Genomic DNA, 17,460 nt, shown 5'->3' with positions numbered 1-17,460 from the left:
GAATCGTTACACGGATATTTCAGTGGTTACTGGTTGAATATTTTTTGGATTATGTCAAGCTTGCGTGCATATCTGTATACTTGTTTTTCCTGTCTCGTGCACACATTTTTATGCGCACACCTTAACTCAACCAGTCAGTCTGTCAGACAGTCAGGGCTTGGTACAGTTCTGTTCTGTTCCAGTTTCCAGTAAGCTGATCCTGTTGGCAAAGGCTAGTGGGAGACTTCCTTTTCTGGAAGGACCTGATGCATCGTGTTAATGATCCTCTCTCTCTTCCACCCTATTTCTTTCTCCCTCTCTCTCTCTCTCCCCGTCTCTCTGCTGGCCTGTTCGAGGAGAGTCTCATTTCATATTACAACGTCTGGGCAGGGAGCGACAGCAGAGATCATCCAGCCGGCAGAGTGAAGTGGATCACACCCCCTTTTCAACCTATTGCTCTCTCTCTCTTTCTCACACTTTTTTTACTCTCGTCTTTCTCCTACTTTACGCCTTAATCACTGTTTTTTTGTCTTTTCTTTTTCTGTCTCTCTTCCCATGTAGCATTTTTGTGTGTCTTTGCCTCTTTCTGAAAGTGTGCCTCTAGACTCCACGCTCAGGTAGGCAGCACGACACCAAGTCAGGAATACACTCCTTCAGTCTACTTCTCTATCTATCTTTTCTTTCTTCTTGCATCACATATATCAACATCCTCCACCTCTTCATCTTCCTTCTCCATCTCTATTTCTCCACTTTCCTCCTGCCTCCACACCCTGCCTCAGAGCGCGTTGGAGAGAGTCGCCAATTGCGCACAGAGAAGGCAGCAAGTGGGAGTGGACCTCAGTGAACGTGCTTGCAAGTGTGTGCGAGTGTTTGTGAACGTGGAGAGGAAGAGGAGAGAAGAAGAAGAGGGGGGGGAGGAGGAGGGAGTGAGCATCAGCACAGTCCTCCCAGTCTCTCCTCGCTTCACGCACACTCCCACTTTGCATGGAACAGTCCTTCTTTCACTGCTTCTAAATGGACATTTCTGTGGCAGCGTTTAAGCAGTGAAGACAGCAGCTGCTGCCACTCTACTCCATGAGCTCCTACATGCTGGATTAAAAAAAGTGAAGAGAGGGGAAGAACAGTGGGAGATCTCTGAATATGAGTGAGGAAGCTAAGGAGAAAGCAGGCGGCGGGAAAGGAGCCCATCGCAAGAAGAAAGGCAAAAAGGTATGAGAGAGGAAGCGGTTTCTTTGTCTTGGTGTGCCTGGCTTGTCACTGGATCATTTGCTTTAGGCTTAGCTAATTTTTTCATGTGGAAGTAAAAGGTGGCTGGATGAGGTGAGATTATGGGTGAGGTTCATGAACCAATTGCAAACGGAAAGTAAAGGTGTGTCTAACCACGTTGTTGAAAACGATCTTTTTTCTAGAGCAGATTTTTTCAGATGTTTAAGACTGAATATTATGTTAATTCTCCCATGAAGTGCTCACAGATTTATTTATTTTTCTACTGTCTACGACTCTGTCACGAGAGAGAAATGTTTGTTTAGCCTTACCTGGAATGCTTCCAAAGCCAACTGAAATGCGCCTGTCAGTCATTGGTTATAACCCTGACGTTGCAACTGGTCTGTCTGGTTGTTTTGCTGTGGCTGAGGGAACAGTTGTATGTAAAGTGCAGAGAGAATGTGTGTTATGGAAGAAAGGGGATGTCCTCAGGGGTTAGGGTGGGGGCAGTATAATGCACGGATTGCACAGGCATCTGTCGTAAAGCCAAACTCCTTCACAGCTGTGTATGTGCGTGTCTTTGTGTTACCGTGTGAATGTGTGTTTATCTGAGAGACATCTACGTAGTCATCCTGTTATGATCCGCTGAAGTAGCTATTATGGTTTTTGATTGAAGGTGTTCACCACAGAAACAGGTCGTGACTTATGAAATGTCGGTAAGTTTGTTTGCGCACATGTGTATACTTATCTTTGATTTTCCGCTTGTGGTTGGCAGTTAAATATCTTCAGTGTGTCTGTTGGTGGTGGAACCATTATTAAAACACTTCTCTCTTCTTTGCTTCCCATGCTGGTGTGTTAATGTTAGTAGCCTATGATGAATATGTTCTGGCACTGAAAGCAAGTGATCAGTGCAGAATACACACTTCGGGGCACCAAACACACAAATTGTTTTCCAGATTGTTTGAGCTGCTTCAGAGCTAATACAAGATCTGAGGTAGCCCCCAAGATCAGGGATGTAACAGAGAAGAGCTACAGCAGATTTTAGCTATACGTTTTACACAGTGAGCGTGCCTGTTGTTGAGAAGAAATGTATTCTGTGCTTCTCATTAAATAATTTATAGCTGCTGTAATATGTACCACCCTCAGTGGTAAAGCTGTCAGTCTGGCTACTCATGAATAGCGAGAGACACAATTTTCAAATTGCAGACTTCAGTAAATACAGTAGTGTTGAATGTAGAGAAATGGCATTTATCTATAAAATCGTGTATGGTTTAATGGTTACAAATTTGAATTACATATGGTAATACATCTTCACGAGGGCTAAAATGATAATTCTATTCGTTCTTATGGAAGCAAAACGTTACATTCTGCTGGGAAAGATGAGGCCTAGCATTCATGCAGATGTTAATTTGACAGTATCACAAGACCACCCGACTCCCCATCCCCCTGCCAATGGCAATGGCATTCCCTGACGGCAGTGGCCTGCCTCAACAGGAGACTCTGCCCCACCACACTGCAAAAACTGTTGAGGATCGGCTGGAGAAACACAACAGGAGCCCAAGGCTTTGACCTGGCCTTCAAACTTCAGATTCCAATCCAATTAAACATCAACCGGATGTGCTGGAACAGGCCATGTCTATGGAGGCCCCACCAGGACCCAAAGTACCTGCTTCCTGTGTCTGGGGGTCAGACACTACATGTTCGAACATGTTGATGTCCTAGCACATCAAAGCTGCTTTGGTGGCAAAAAGAGAAGATACAAAATATTAGGCAAATAGTTAAATGTTGTGTCTCAGTAGTGTGCCACAAGGTCTAAGGAAACATTAGTGATTATATTGTCAAACAGCCTCCCATGACATTTTCTGGAGGGCAAGAGGATCACTATCATCAGTAATGTTGCAAATGAGGGTTTTGCTTTTAATATCACCAGATACATACAGAATACATCATTTATATTACATAGAAACTGTGTCTCAGCTGAATAAGTTCAAGAATATCAGTTATTCAAATGAGCCTCACAAATACATGATGGGCTACACTCTTCTTCTTCACACGGAGAAATTGTGATTTTAAGCAAAATCGTAAATATCAGTTTGGAATATGCAAATATAAGGAAGAGTCTCCATCTCCAACTCCATTTCACAACGGATTAAGATAAAGCGCGTTTGGTTAAATTCACCAATAGGATTATGAGCGAGGCCTTAAGTTCTCTGTTGACATATTTTCCCCAACAAGACTCAGTCCATTATCTCTCTCACACAAGCTCCAGACTGCAGCCATGCAGCTGAAAACTGCACACCAAAAGAAGAATGCATATTAATGCTTTTTACATATGTATGCTGTTTAGTCGTTCTGCGAGCACGTGTGCAAGTGTGTGTTCGTTGGCTGTGCGTTTCTCTGCGTGAGCATGCGAACGCCAGATAAATATGCCAGATGTGTTAATGATTGTAGCCATGGCAACCAGTCTCTCTTCTAAGCAAAAGATGTCGAGGGTGAGAGCAGAGAGAGAGGAGCGAGGAGAGTGAGTGAAGAGGGGGTGGACTGGTGAACTTGGTGGCCAGAACAGAATTTATTTTTCATGAGGCAGCTGCTGTGACGGGTGAAGCTCAAGGATACAATCAAACATCTTTTGACTCAAGGTCCCCCGACTTACAGTGGGGCAAAAAAGTATTTAGTCAGCCACCGATTGTGCAAGTTCCCCCACTTAAAATGATGACAGAGGTCAGTAATTTGCACCAGAGGTACACTTCAACTGTGAGAGACAGAATGTGAAAAAAAAAATCCATGAATCCACATGGTAGGATTTGTAAAGAATTTATTCGTAAATCAGGGTGGAAAATAAGTATTTGGTCAATAACAAAAATACAACTCAATACTTTGTAACATAACCTTTGTTGGCAATAACAGAGGTCAAACGTTTACTATAGGTCTTTACCAGGTTTGCACACACAGTAGCTGGTATTTTGGCCCATTCCTCCATGCAGATCTTCTTGAGAGCAGTGATGTTTTGGGGCTGTCGCCGAGCAACACGGACTTTCAACTCCCGCCACAGATTTTCTATGGGGTTGAGGTCTGGAGACTGGCTAGGCCACTCCAGGACTTTCAAATGCTTCTTACGGAGCCACTCCTTTGTTGCCCGGGCGGTGTGTTTTGGATCATTGTCATGTTGGAAGACCCAGCCTCATTTCATCTTCAAAGTTCTCACTGATGGAAGGAGGTTTTGGCTCAAAATCTCACGATACATGGCCCCATTCATTCTGTCCTTAACACGGATCAGTCGTCCTGTCCCCTTGGCAGAAAAACAGCCCCATAGCATGATGTTTCCACCCCCATGCTTCACAGTAGGTATGGTGTTCTTGGGATGCAACTCGGTATTCTTCTTCCTCCAAACACGACGAGTTGAGTTTATACCAAAAAGTTCTACTTTGGTTTCATCTGACCACATGACATTCTCCCAATCCTCTGCTGTATCATCCATGTGCTCTCTGGCAAACTTCAGACGGGCCTGGACATGCACTGGCTTCAGCAGCGGAACACGTCTGGCACTGCGGGATTTGATTCCCTGCCGTTGTAGTGTGTTACTGATGGTGACCTTTGTTACTTTGGTCCCAGCTCTCTGCAGGTCATTCACCAGGTCCCCCCGTGTGGTTCTGGGATCTTTGCTCACCGTTCTCATGATCATTTTGACCCCACGGGATGAGATCTTGCGTGGAGCCCCAGATCGAGGGAGATTATCAGTGGTCTTGTATGTCTTCCATTTTCTGATGATTGCTCCCACAGTTGATTTTTTCACACCAAGCTGCTTGCCTATTGTAGATTCACTCTTCCCAGTCTGGTGCAGGTCTACAATACTTTTCCTGGTGTCCTTCGAAAGCTCTTTGGTCTTGGCCATGGCGGAGTTTGGAGTCTGACTGTTTGAGGCTGTGGACAGGTGTCTTTTATACAGATGATGAGTTCAAACAGGTGCCATTCATACAGGTAACGAGTGGGGGACAGAAAAGCTTCTTACAGAAGACGTTACAGGTCTGTGAGAGCCAGAGATTTTCCTTGTTTGAGGTGACCAAATACTTATTTTCCACCCTGATTTACGTATAAATTCTTTACAAATCCTACCATGTGGATTCATGGATTTTTTTTCACATTCTGTCTCTCACAGTTGAAGTGTACCTCTGGTGCAAATTACTGACCTCTGTCATCATTTTAGGTGGGGGAACTTGCACAATCGGTGGCTGACTAAATACTTTTTTGCCCCACTGTATACTGATTATGACAGGAGTCGTGAATCAACCCCAGATTCAGTGTGGTGTTTAGGGGCTTTTTCCCCCCTGATTGTTTTTACTTATCTGGGTGTATGTGGGTGTGTGTTTAAGTGTAGCATGTCTGGTGTGTGCGCTGAATATTTGTCAGCATGTTAGTGTAGCACTTTGATGTTCCTCCAAGTGCTCTATGATCTCAGAGAGGCTTAATGATAAGAATTCGATGTAGTGATAGAGATAATGAGGTTTACATAACATAAGCACACACAGTATTAAAAGGAATTCAGTGGCAAACATTTCCAGCACAAGGAAGCTGCTGGGTGTATGCGCGCACGGCGGGCGTGCACATGTGCACGCACACGCTCGTAATTGGACATCTGGTTTGAAGCGCTGTGTTGAGTTATCGTGTAGTTAGTTTAGCTGCTTAAACTACACATAGAAGGATTTTCTTATGCAGGAAATAAGGAAGAAAGATTTGCTGTGAGATAAAAAAGACCCCAGAGGACTTATATAGAAGTATGTCCCTTTCAGAATCCTAAAAAAACTAAAACTAAACTCAATAAAATTAAAAAAAGAAAGAAAGAAAATGATGAAAATACCCTTTTTAATCAGATTTTTTAGGCACAGACTTTGTACAGGTTACTTAAGGAACTGGTGTGGTTCGCAGTTAAAATTCAGATGTTTTGCAGTTTATGAATTAAAGCAGGGGTGCTAAGGATATCTGTGCATTTTGCCCACAGCAGTGGCTTCTCCATATAAATCTCCTCAGAAAAGTAAACATAACATTACATAAGAAATGTTCACGCTGAACTGAAGAAGCACCACAGTATGGGGTTATACCATCCAAAAATAAACTGCCTTAACTGCAAGATGTACTCTGTGTTTACACTTCCTGATGATTGTGTAAGGATCCATGGTGTTTCTGTCAGAAAAAACCTAAGGAGAGCTGCTCCTGTCAAAGCTTCTGACAGTCCAACATGCTGACAAGTGGAGACAGCTGAGAAGGTATCGGTATCACCGAAACACAAAATTTTGTCACAAACAAGCCGCTGCTGTTGATCAAATTTCCCCACTGTCAGTATATTCTGTCTCTGCTCCTCGCTGTGTATTTCATTCTCACAACGCAACCACAAGTGGCAGTAAGAGTTCATTCACTTGTTGCTATATCTTTTTGAAATGAAAGCTTTTAGGGCTGTAGCTGAAGCTTTCGTTGTGATATAGAAAAAGTAATGAGGACTTCAGCTCAATTTCTACCATCCTTCCACTTTGCACTGGGCTGCAAACATCCCCCTTTTGTCTCGCCTCTGTTGTCTTGTTTCTAATGAGACAGCCAGTCGGCCAGGCAGCAAAGCTCGGGCAGCTCTGTTCTTTGTCTTGGATGGAAAAACCCTGCCAGAGACAGAGAGCCCCGCGTCTGGAGGACTGGTGAAATAAGCCGTTCTGTGACAGTGCCTTCAAAGAGAAATTGCACATCACATCCCCCAGATAACAGCAGAGCACTGGTGAATGTGCTGATGGAAGATGTGAAGCGCGCGTGTGTGTGTGTGTGTGTGTGTGTGTGTGTGTGTGTGTGTGTGTGTGTGTGTGTGTGTGTGTGTGTGTGTGTGTGTGTGTGTGTGTGTGGAGACTAACGGAGAGCAAACAAAGTGCTGCTTTTGTTTTTCAGATTACACTAATGGACTTGGCACAGATAAAATCCTTAAAGAGGTGAAGGTTATGCTTCGTGGGTTTGGGAGAAAGTATGTGGTGAAAATTTAGAGGAAATACAAGTAAATACTGTATAATGCTTCTGTAAATAGAGGTGAGCTGGTTCATTTTTGGATTATGAATTAGTCACTTAGTCATATCTAAACAAAAAGCTAATGATTGTCCTTTCCCTGCTCTGCACCTATGGGAAGATTTGCTGTTTCTGTCACACATAATTAGACCCTAAACTGAATGTTTAGGGTCAGAATTTGGCTTTTGGATGGTATGAATAGAAAAATACTGAAAAGACGTGACACTGGAGTTCATTCTAACAGAGATGATTTACTGCCTACTAGCATTTTATTAATAATTATTAGATTAATCACAAAACAGCCAATGCCAAAATGACTTGCATATCAAAAATATAGCTAAGACTGAATGTTGAATTATATTCAGTTTTGCTGAAGTATTATATTATGTTTGTTCCAAAAGGTTTTTCAGTGGCGCACACACAGAAAACCCAAGAAAAATCTACTGAACCTGAATATTGATATTGGTATTGGGCCAAAAAACATGAGGTTCTTCATCACTTCACCTCCTTGGCATTCCTTGCTTTTGCTGTATATTCTAGGTGCAGCATAGAAATGTGATGACTTATATATAAAACCACACACACACAAACACACGTGCTGTTGGACTGTGGAGGTGTGCGCATGTGTGGTCCCTCGGTAGCTTTATAAATGTATGCATGCATGTGTGTAGGTGGGTGTATTCCTACCATTTCTGTGTGAATGTGTGTTTGGTTAGGTAGGCGTCACAGAGCCCGGGCACAGCTGTGCGCCCTGGGGAGAGGACAGTGGGATCAGCCTGTCAGAGTTCCATCACTTTCAGATGTGCTGTCTCTGGTCCTCTGTTTCCATTGAGGGAAGAAGAAAAGGATGTGGAGGAAAAGAGAGCAAAACCATGAAAGAGGGCAGCTATTGAGGATAGAGGAGATGGTGAAATAGAAGTGAGAGTGAGGTGTGAGCAGATGGAGTGACAGAGAAAAAGATGGAAAGGAAAGGGATAAGGAAGTACGGAGGAGGCATGCTCCTCTGTCAGTCCATTGTTCTGGAGCACTCCCTTAATCCCCAAACTGCTTCGCCGGAGGTTTGAAAGGGCATTATGTTATATCAGGAGTAGTTGTCCAATAATCAAGCTTCACAAAGTGTCTACCACCACAGTTTTCCACTGTCTCAAGTAGATGTGAAAAATATATTCATAAGCATAAGGAAAGCAAAACAATCGCGCCCACATTACAGCGATGGCACAGGTGGGTGAAGGTGAGAATATGCGTTTAAATAGAGACGTTCAGGAAGACTTTTTTCATTACCCCCCTTTTTTAAATGATTTAATGTTTGTTGTCATCTCCTCACCTGTTATAACTTCAGATCTGGCCTATTGGAATCTATCTTTGTCTTTAACCACGATTAACAAGCTGAACAAAGTTTAGCATAGCTTAGCCCTTATGAATCCAGCATAAATATGTGATTTGCTGTTTATTTGGTTGAGTCACTGACTGTTTAAAAGGCTGACCAGTTGTATGACTACAGTTTTAATCACATAATCATAAGTCAGCTTTCTGAGGCAGCTGTCAGTGTCAAAGAAATGCTTAAACTGACCTAAGTACATGCAAAAACAGCACACACACACACAGACTACGGATACAGATGGCCTTGGCCAGGTAGCAAGGCTGCTGAACCAGACCCAATTAACAAAAAAGGGACTTACAAGAGCTTGCCACTTTTCACTCTGTGTATCCGTCCCCCACACAAACCTCTCTCATCACCCCTCCTCCATCAACAAAAGCAAGCAATTTGAAAAAATGCCCTCGTTATTTTTTTTTTTTTTACGTCTGTCAGCGAGAGTGAATCAATATCAGTGAGTGCTCAGTGCAATTTTAAAAGAGTTTCTCTTCCCGCAAGAAATAGCAAGAGCCCGTGTTGTGCTGTAATCTCATATCGGAGCGCTTCTTATTACACACATGTGAAAACCTGGCTGTAATTATTAAAAAACAACCAGCCCTTAGTCAGAAAATTAAACTTCAGATCTCTGAATATTCTTTGGGGTGTGCTTTTAATCAAAAGACAGCAAAAATAATGACTTGCAGCAAAATTTGAATGTAAAAACACCCAACATTTTGAACCTGGGCTGCTTGGTGACCCAGACTGCAGTTGCTTTCAGACGTAGACAGTGCAATAATACATGTTTTCATATCCACTCTACTGGTATTTTCCTCTGCTGGCAGTCACAGTTCCCTGAACTCCGGAGCCAATTCCGTTCCCCACAGCTCCGTCCGGAAGGCTCTTTACATCTTACTCAGTTGTGCTCCTTCCATTCCTCTTTCCCGTCTTTTCTGTCTCCTTCAAAAGGCTCCACAATACGAGTCAGTCGTGGAAAACAGCAGAGGAAAAAGATGGTTGAATGCAGAGTTTCACTGTCAGATTTAGACACCTCTTTTATCAAGTTCGGGATCCTCCTTAAGCCTCTCCTGGCCCAGTGTTGCCATGGCAACTGTTAAATGCAACAGCACGGGATAACAAAAGCTTTTGTTCCATACCAAAAGCAATAACAGTGGTTTATGCTCACGGTATTGTCTGCCGACCCTGTAGTGACCGCTTCATTCTCCCACCTTTTTTCTCAGTTATTTGACATCAGTGGTTTTTACTATGGCACTGAATGAAAACAGATTAAAGTCCCTCGACTTTATTTTTAGTCCATATTCAAAAGACGTGAGTCACAGATTCTCTGGTTGTTAATTGTTCTGCACAGAAAAAAAATTGCACTACCGAAACTGATGTATGAGTTGTTAATAGGGTTTTGGTCATGATGCAGGGAATAACGACTGACAAAGATCACACTATTCCCACACTAATTCCCACAGTGAAGCAGCAGGGAAAAGTGTCATGTGATGTAAATTCCTGTTTATTATTTGATGTGCAGACTGATTGTGTTTATTCGCATAGCAAGCTGTCGTGGGTGCAAACAGATTTTAGTTTCAGATTTCAGAGCAGTGGCCCCACCGTGACCTGGACGGTGCCGTTGACAGTTACAGTACAGTGTTTGTAAGTGAAAGGACTTATTAAACACAATTTAATGAAACGGGAGAAGTAGGGGTCTGCGTACCTCTCCGTTCCTTTGGTTCTCAGGTGTTGTTTATTTAAATCGGATGATGTATTCTAGGATCAGGAATACATCCACAGTGGAGGCAAGCCAGATGGCTCACCCATGCTTCCTCCGTGGGATGGAAAATGACAGCTTGCTGGTGAATAAAATAGGTAAAGGAAATGAAAAGGGAAATGTGAGCAGATAGCTGCAGACTCTCTTAAAACTGTCATGTGCCAGGACCCTTCTGCTGTCTCTCTGCTTGAAGTTGCACTTAACAGCAGGATCTGGCTTCCACTGAAATTCAAATGTCTAACAGATAGCCACAAAACAGAGGCTGTGTTTTCAAATGTAGAGCAGATTGCCAGTTTAGCACTATTCATGCTAAGCTGTTTGGAAATCCAGGTGAGAGAGACGTCTAGAGACTTCTTTCTGTGTTATTACAGATGATTTTCATGGTGTAGCATTAGTGTTTTTAGTAGCAAGTTTTAGGCTATTCTGGCTTCTATAAATGTTGCTGGTTGTTTTGTTACTCTTTGATAGATATATAATTGCTGGCTCAATTATGATGCATTTTATTCTAGGAGCAAAGTGCAATGTCCTGTACCGCATCAAAGTTGAAAAGAGGCGGCTGAGAGGGATGGCGAGTGCAGAAAGTGCAACACTTTCCCTCGGGAGTTCACAGCCTGAGTCCTTCGGTGCTTATGATTAGTGAGCAAACACACTTTGTTTGAGGTTAAGAAAAGATTTTGGTTTCCTTTAAAGTGAGAATGTGCCTCACACTTCATGTCACTGTTGACTTTCTGAATATTAAGGTGACGTGGTTTTTCTGGGTCTGAGAGAAGAGCTTTGTTGAAATTAATCAGAATCATAGTGAGATAACATGTTGCCTTGAAAGGTTTAATTTACTTAAAATAGTGAGCCATTGTTCTGGACTTCTTGTCAAGCACCCATCCTGCTGAGAAACAGTAATTTTCTTTTCAGGGTCAATGAAATTTTGAATAACATTTGTCATTAAACCTCTGGTGGTAAATTTTGCAGGAGCAGTGGGATTTTCATCAGCCTTCAGTGGGGATTCCATAATGCTACAATTCCCTTATTCATAATTTTATGGTTTTCCCATGCTGTCTGGTGGGCTCTTGGATCGGCATAGGGAGGAGGTGCGGGGGTGGACTGAGGTATGCCAACTGGGGGGAGAGAGACCATGTTAAATGCGCCCATTTTTAGATTTCAGGTCAGGATTGACAGCAGCAAAATGTGAGCCCAAAGCAACACCACCTGAGCCAGATGGCTCGATAGCATTGGAAGGCAAGATTAGGCAGACAGAAACAGAGAAGGTGGAAGAATATGCAGAATGAGAGGCAGTAGAGGATCAGGAAAATGACATTTTTAAAAAAGAGTGAGGCGTAGAGATTCACGACAGGTGAAACCAAAAGGGAATTCTGTGATGTTGAGCAAAGGAAGGAACCTGTAGGAGAAGTGCACGGGGTTATAAATGTTTATAAGCGGATGTACACATGTACACCTAAAATAAACACCTACAGGCATGTATGAGATCTACATTTCCAGGGGCTTCAGTGACAGAGATGGCGCCACAGAGTTTTCTCTTTTACAGTATTATGTAACCCAAGAAATCATCCCCTCTCTTCTGTAGTAAAACTGTGACATTTGTCAGCTTTCAGTGCAGGAACAAAAATGTTAACCTCATCTATTCTCCAACTCTGCCTTCTGCTCTCTGTTTCTCATACTGCTATAGAGCTGAGGGGTCAGACACATGGAATTGGCTACATATTTTTATTGATAACTCAGTTATTGGTCTGTTGAAGAACAGACCCATCTTATTTTGAGTTGCTGATGTTCTGTGCTTAAGGGATGCAGCAAATGCCTGTTTTTTCTTTTTTTATTAGTCTGGCTCAGCTTTTGACCATTTCTTTTTGGACTTTTCCTTTTGACTTTGGATTTTGTGATCTAATCTTTTGCTGATGCAAACAGACATTATTAAGTTATTAATAATGAGAAAATTGTTACGCTGACAGCCTTCAGTGTATCTCTTACTGCATCCATCCATTGCATCATAAATTTTCCACATCAGTGACTTTAACGAGAAGCCGGCAATGGTTATATGCGCTTCACCACATTCCAAAACACTCACAAAAACACACCTCCTAAGATGTTATTGCCGTTTTTTACAAACAGCCGTGAGGCAAAGGCCCATTACATTAAAAAGCTGCGTGCCATTGGGCGTGTCTCATATTTTCTTCCAAGCCATCAAGTCTGTATGATGGCTGAAGGCTATCATCGCCACATTTTTGAAAGTACTGTCAGATGATTTGCATGAACCTTTAATAATGAATTGACTGAAGGCGATAATAGCTTCCTGATAACTGCCAAACAACAATTCCTGACATCAAGAACTTTGTCAGGAAGTTGGGTTCAAACTATTGCTGCTATGCACACTGACAAGTATATCAGAGTGCCTTAAAAGCTTCGCTTTCTTTCTCTATTTAATGTGAGGTGTTTTCTTCTCTGGGTATGCTTTAAATTTTAGTTTTCTCCCCTGCAAGGCATCGCTTTAAAATGGATGGTTACCTGGAAGAGAGAGGAAATTATAGATTTTGAAATTGGGCATTGATTATAGCCACAGTGAAAAGTGCCTTCTAGACACAGTTGTCATTGTTGTATACACATACAGTAGCTGAAATGTGTTTACCTGACTTGCAGTAAGCTGAGGCACGAAAAGTAGCATTGCCTAAGGCTTTGATGAAGCACGTGGGAGTCGTACAGTGATAACACGTGATTTTTATACCTTTCAGTATTGCTTTGTGTGTTTGTTGCCCCAGTGGTTGCAGAAGGTTGATGGGTGAGTTGTTTATTGCTAACAGTGACAGGGTTTCTCCTGCCCTGTGGTCAGTGTCAGCACACACACAATGTGACAACCTCCAGCTGTGAGGGTGTGAGTCTGCTAATGAGATACCCTTTCGACCTGCCTGTGTAGATCTTTGTGTGTGTGTGCATTTATTTGTTAGTGGAATAACCAGAACAACAACCATCGACATCTTACATGAAGCGCTACAGAGATCATTTTGTCATTTGCTGCCACATCACAATAATAATGATGCACATACATTATTCCTCCTCCAAGGTGAGAGCTGAGGCTGGGGAATATGTGTCAGTGCTGTTTGTCTGCAAGCTCGATAAAACAAAACCCATAAAGATTAATCTCATGAACCTTTTCGGAGAGGTGCCATTGGAAGAATACATTTAATCCTGGTGTGGGTCCTGAGGATTTTTTGAGGTGGCCTTTGTAGAAAAGTTCTCAGTTAGGCTGTGGAAATAAGAACTGTTGTAATAACATAATACAGAAAAAGTCATAATTAAAGCTCAAGAAGAATACTTTTTTTTTATTATTGCTGTTATTACAGCATGTGCAAGATATTGGTAGGAAATTTATGTTTTCTTGTGAATATTTTTATCCCCAGATGGAAACCATTATTGTATTCAGTAATTAGGAAGCTATCACCAGGAGCTAGCCCTAACTGGGATGGATTTGTACAAATATAAGCAAAGCTGCAGGTGAAACTCAATGAATTTCTGGTCATGTAGAGCAGCGGTCCCCAACCTTTTTTGCGCCACGGACCGGTTTATGCCCAACAATATTTTCACGGACCGGCCTTTAAGGTGTCGCGGATAAATACAACAAAATAAAACTAGTACCGGTACCGAAAAAAAGAAGATTTATTCATAACACACGTGAAAAGACCCAGGAAAGCCGAGTTAACGATAAAAACGCTAACAAAATAACGCTGAAAACCAATAAAAACCCTGAAAACCATACATTTCACACCTGAGCCTCAACTCTCGCGGCCCGGTACCAAACGACTCACGGACCAGTAACGGTCCGAAGCCCGGGGGTTGGGGACCGCTGATGTAGCACATTGATAACTAAATGAGCATAAAATGTCACACTTTTCCTTTAAAGTTATTTCCTACAACTCTTTCTTTCTTTTTCTTTTAATTTTTTTTGGGAAAATCAGTTTTGAAAAAAAATTGAACATATATATGTACATATTTTAAATCCATCAGTTTGATGTGATGATCCCACTGAAATAGCCTCTTTCCATATCCATGCACAGGGAGTGAAAATGAATTCCCCCTGTCTCTCATTGATTTAATGTGATTAATTTAAGTAGGCAGTAAATGAAGGGAGGGGAGGAGGAAAGTGGACAGTATGGTGAAGATACAGACTAAGAATGTGAGGATGATGTGAGGGAAAGAGGATGCTGAGGGAGTAGGGAGTGGAGAGGAGGGCTCCGTCATGAATAAATCACTGCTGAGATCTCCTTGCTGTCTAGCCCAGTGTAGACCAGTATCCTTTCATAGTTATAGCTCATCCCAGATGGCCTAGTTTACCCACAGAGAATAAGCCAAGTCGTAATTTACCAGCTGGGGATTTCTTATGATTGCTTCATCCATCATCAATTACCCAGCTCAAGTGAAGTATGAAAGGAAACAGTGTGGGCATCCCCCACTGTTTAATATTACCTGCATAAACAGAAAAAAAATGTTTGAAGGACAATAGATGTAGAAATTAAAGTCTTGTTTAGAAATTACAATGGATCCATTATGTGTACCCGAATCTTAAAAATGTAGTACCTTTCTAAAAATCACTGCCTTCTTTGATGCAGTCGCAGAGGAGGGTGTTATGTAAAAGCGAGTGGGAAGACGAGATCAGGGCCCAAAAAAACTGAGTCAAAATTACTCAAATGATGAAGTCTTGTCAGCTCAGTACAGTACCGCACACCCATACACAGTAATGGAGTTGTAAGGGAAGAAAAGGAACAATTTCCTGCCTCACTGTCATTAAACAATGGAGACATCCTCCTCGCTGGCCAGGACAGTAAGGGACTGAGTAAGTCTGGTAAGACCTATGTTCCACAATGGCTGTGACTGTGGAGAATCATTATGGATTGTGTGTGTCTGTGTGTTTCTTGTTTACAGGGATGTGTGAAAGACACAACGTGTTTTTTTTCTGTAGAGGAAGGAGTTTGTCACTAAAGCCTTTGTCTCTGGTAACTGACACCATCCTTAACATACACAAATCCAAATTTAACGCAAACATGCAATCCAGGATCATTCACTTAACATTCAACGCTATTTTACTTCTGCTTCAAGTTCTGGGCTTTATGTAGACACAAATCTCTCTTTTAGGTTTTATATATACTTTATTTGCCAATGCACCTTTCTTTAAGCTAACTTAACCAGAAGTAGTGCTTCACTAAAAATATAACTGGCCCAAGAAGAAACTGAACTTCAGTGTACAGTAAATCTACTTTGTAACACGTAGGAGGAGAAAGAAGTGGGTTAGGTTTAAAATCAAATAAAAAAAGGCATAATTAGGTGGGACTTTCCTTAGTGTACGAAAGCAGTGACGCTTTCATATTTGTAGAAGATGTTACTTTATTTTCTGGTAAAACTGTATCAATGCCGACCATCAAAATGTAGCAGGATGCTAAAAGAGGAATCAATTTGTAGAAAAAGCTGAAATCTTTGGTGGTGGGTCATAGTGCTCTTAGTCTGTATTTTATGCACAGATGGCTGATTTGGAGACAGCCTGCCTTAGAAACCTTAAATCAAAAAACAGTCTACTTATGGCTGTTAAGGCCCAATAATAAAAATGCAACATGGAAAAGACAGATTATAATACAGCTAGATACAAAACCAACACTAGGCATCTTTTATATAATTTAAGTACAATGAGGGTACTTGTAATCAGCTGTGCTACATAAATAAAATTGCCATTCCCATTTTTCATTACCCCATTTTGGGGTCTTCTTCCTCGTTTGATTATTTTGGAAATATAGAAGTATCATCACTGTGACCAAAGCTTAATTATTTTTCAAAGTTTTCAAAGGTCAAAGAGATGCAAAGAGATGATGTTAGTTAACACGTCTCTCCTTTATATTTACATCGTGCAGTGCGATTTACTATGCATTAATTGCACCATCTGGTATGTCTGACACAGACTGAATTAGGACTTTATTAGGACTCTCCTCCACAGTGTGACATGCCATGTAGGGTGGTTGTTCTCGCACCTGCCATCTATAGGCTCTTTTGCTTGACTCAGTCATCAGCTAGTCAGGAACTTGACTTACAGTGCTGGATTACATCCCTGTATGTAAAACATGAAGCTTGACGCATCCTCTTAAGCAACTGACATCTGAAGCGAGTCTCTAGGGTTCCCTGTGCGCCCTACTTCATTCGTCCAGATGGCAAAAAATTTTAAAAATGTATTACTTACCCAAAAAGTGTGGCCAAAGAGACATTTTAAGCTGCGGATTTTAATTATCAACATATCATATCAGCTGATCCTCTGTATTACCGTAGGCAATGAGAATACGCTGCAGGAAGTCTTTTTTTAAATCCCAAAATGTCACCATCCAAATGATTAGCACCGCTGTAATTCTCCAGTATGAGACCATCTACAGAGGGTGTTCTAAAACGTCCAATACATTTCAGAGAAAATATCATTTCCTAACTGAATATGACAGCTAATTGTCTTCTTTACCAGCAGAGTCACAGTTAGAATAGTATAGAGACAGCATTAGCATTGATTCTATATAAGCCTGTGACTGGGAAGTGCTGCAGAAATGTGGCGGCCAGTGCTGTAGACAGGGCCAAATAAAGTTAACATGACTTCTGCTCCACTTTGAAAATCAGCACTAGGAAATAAATGATAAATCACCAAAAAGAAAAAGAAAATTTAGACCAAGACAGAGAGATGTCCTTCTTGTGGCTCTTTTGGATATATTATATCCTTTTGGGGATGTTTTATCTCGCTTGCAGGGATTTTCTCTAATTTCATCTGGGATAAGACAGGAGAAGGTGAAGGATCTGTGTTCAACAGTGATACTTTACCTTACAATAGCGGCTAATTGGAGCTGTCAAGATGCTGATAATCTGTATTCGAGTATGCCATTCAAAAAGGAACTGCACAAACTCAACATTTCTAAGAGAGATGATTAAAGGATGTGTGTGTGTGTGTGTGTGTGTGTGTGTGTGTGTGTTAGTACATTTGGCAGAGAGAATGAAAAGAATTATGCAGCTAGCGAGTGAAAAGGGCAAACCCAGTAGCAGTTTGTCTGACAGAAAGTGTAATGAAATTGATTGGTAATTCGAGAATTCTCCTGGGCTC

At 41.7% G+C, this 17,460-nt stretch overlaps 1 protein-coding gene across 1 annotated transcript in view; it reads left to right on the top strand.

The window, feature by feature from the left end:
• Positions 1-304: 304 nt before the first annotated feature.
• The window catches only part of LOC146695331 (ankyrin-3-like), a 119,635-nt gene continuing 102,479 nt past the window's right edge, over positions 305-17,460 (top strand). Inside the window, exons 1-2 of the mRNA XM_085477399.1 lie at positions 305-596; positions 759-1,188. Of these exons, the coding sequence (XP_085333525.1) occupies positions 1,120-1,188 (69 nt within the window). The 5' untranslated portion in view covers positions 305-596; positions 759-1,119. The remainder of the gene's footprint in view (positions 597-758; positions 1,189-17,460) is intronic.

The sequence above is a fragment of the Copadichromis virginalis genome, linkage group LG13 (genome assembly GCF_057382275.1).
Source record: "Copadichromis virginalis isolate Kocher_CV1m ecotype Utaka linkage group LG13, C_Virginalis_male_GT1.1, whole genome shotgun sequence".
Classification (NCBI taxonomy): domain Eukaryota; kingdom Metazoa; phylum Chordata; class Actinopteri; order Cichliformes; family Cichlidae; genus Copadichromis; species Copadichromis virginalis.
The sequence above is the reverse complement of the archived record's forward strand: the minus strand, read 5'-3'. Positions and strand labels throughout refer to the sequence as shown.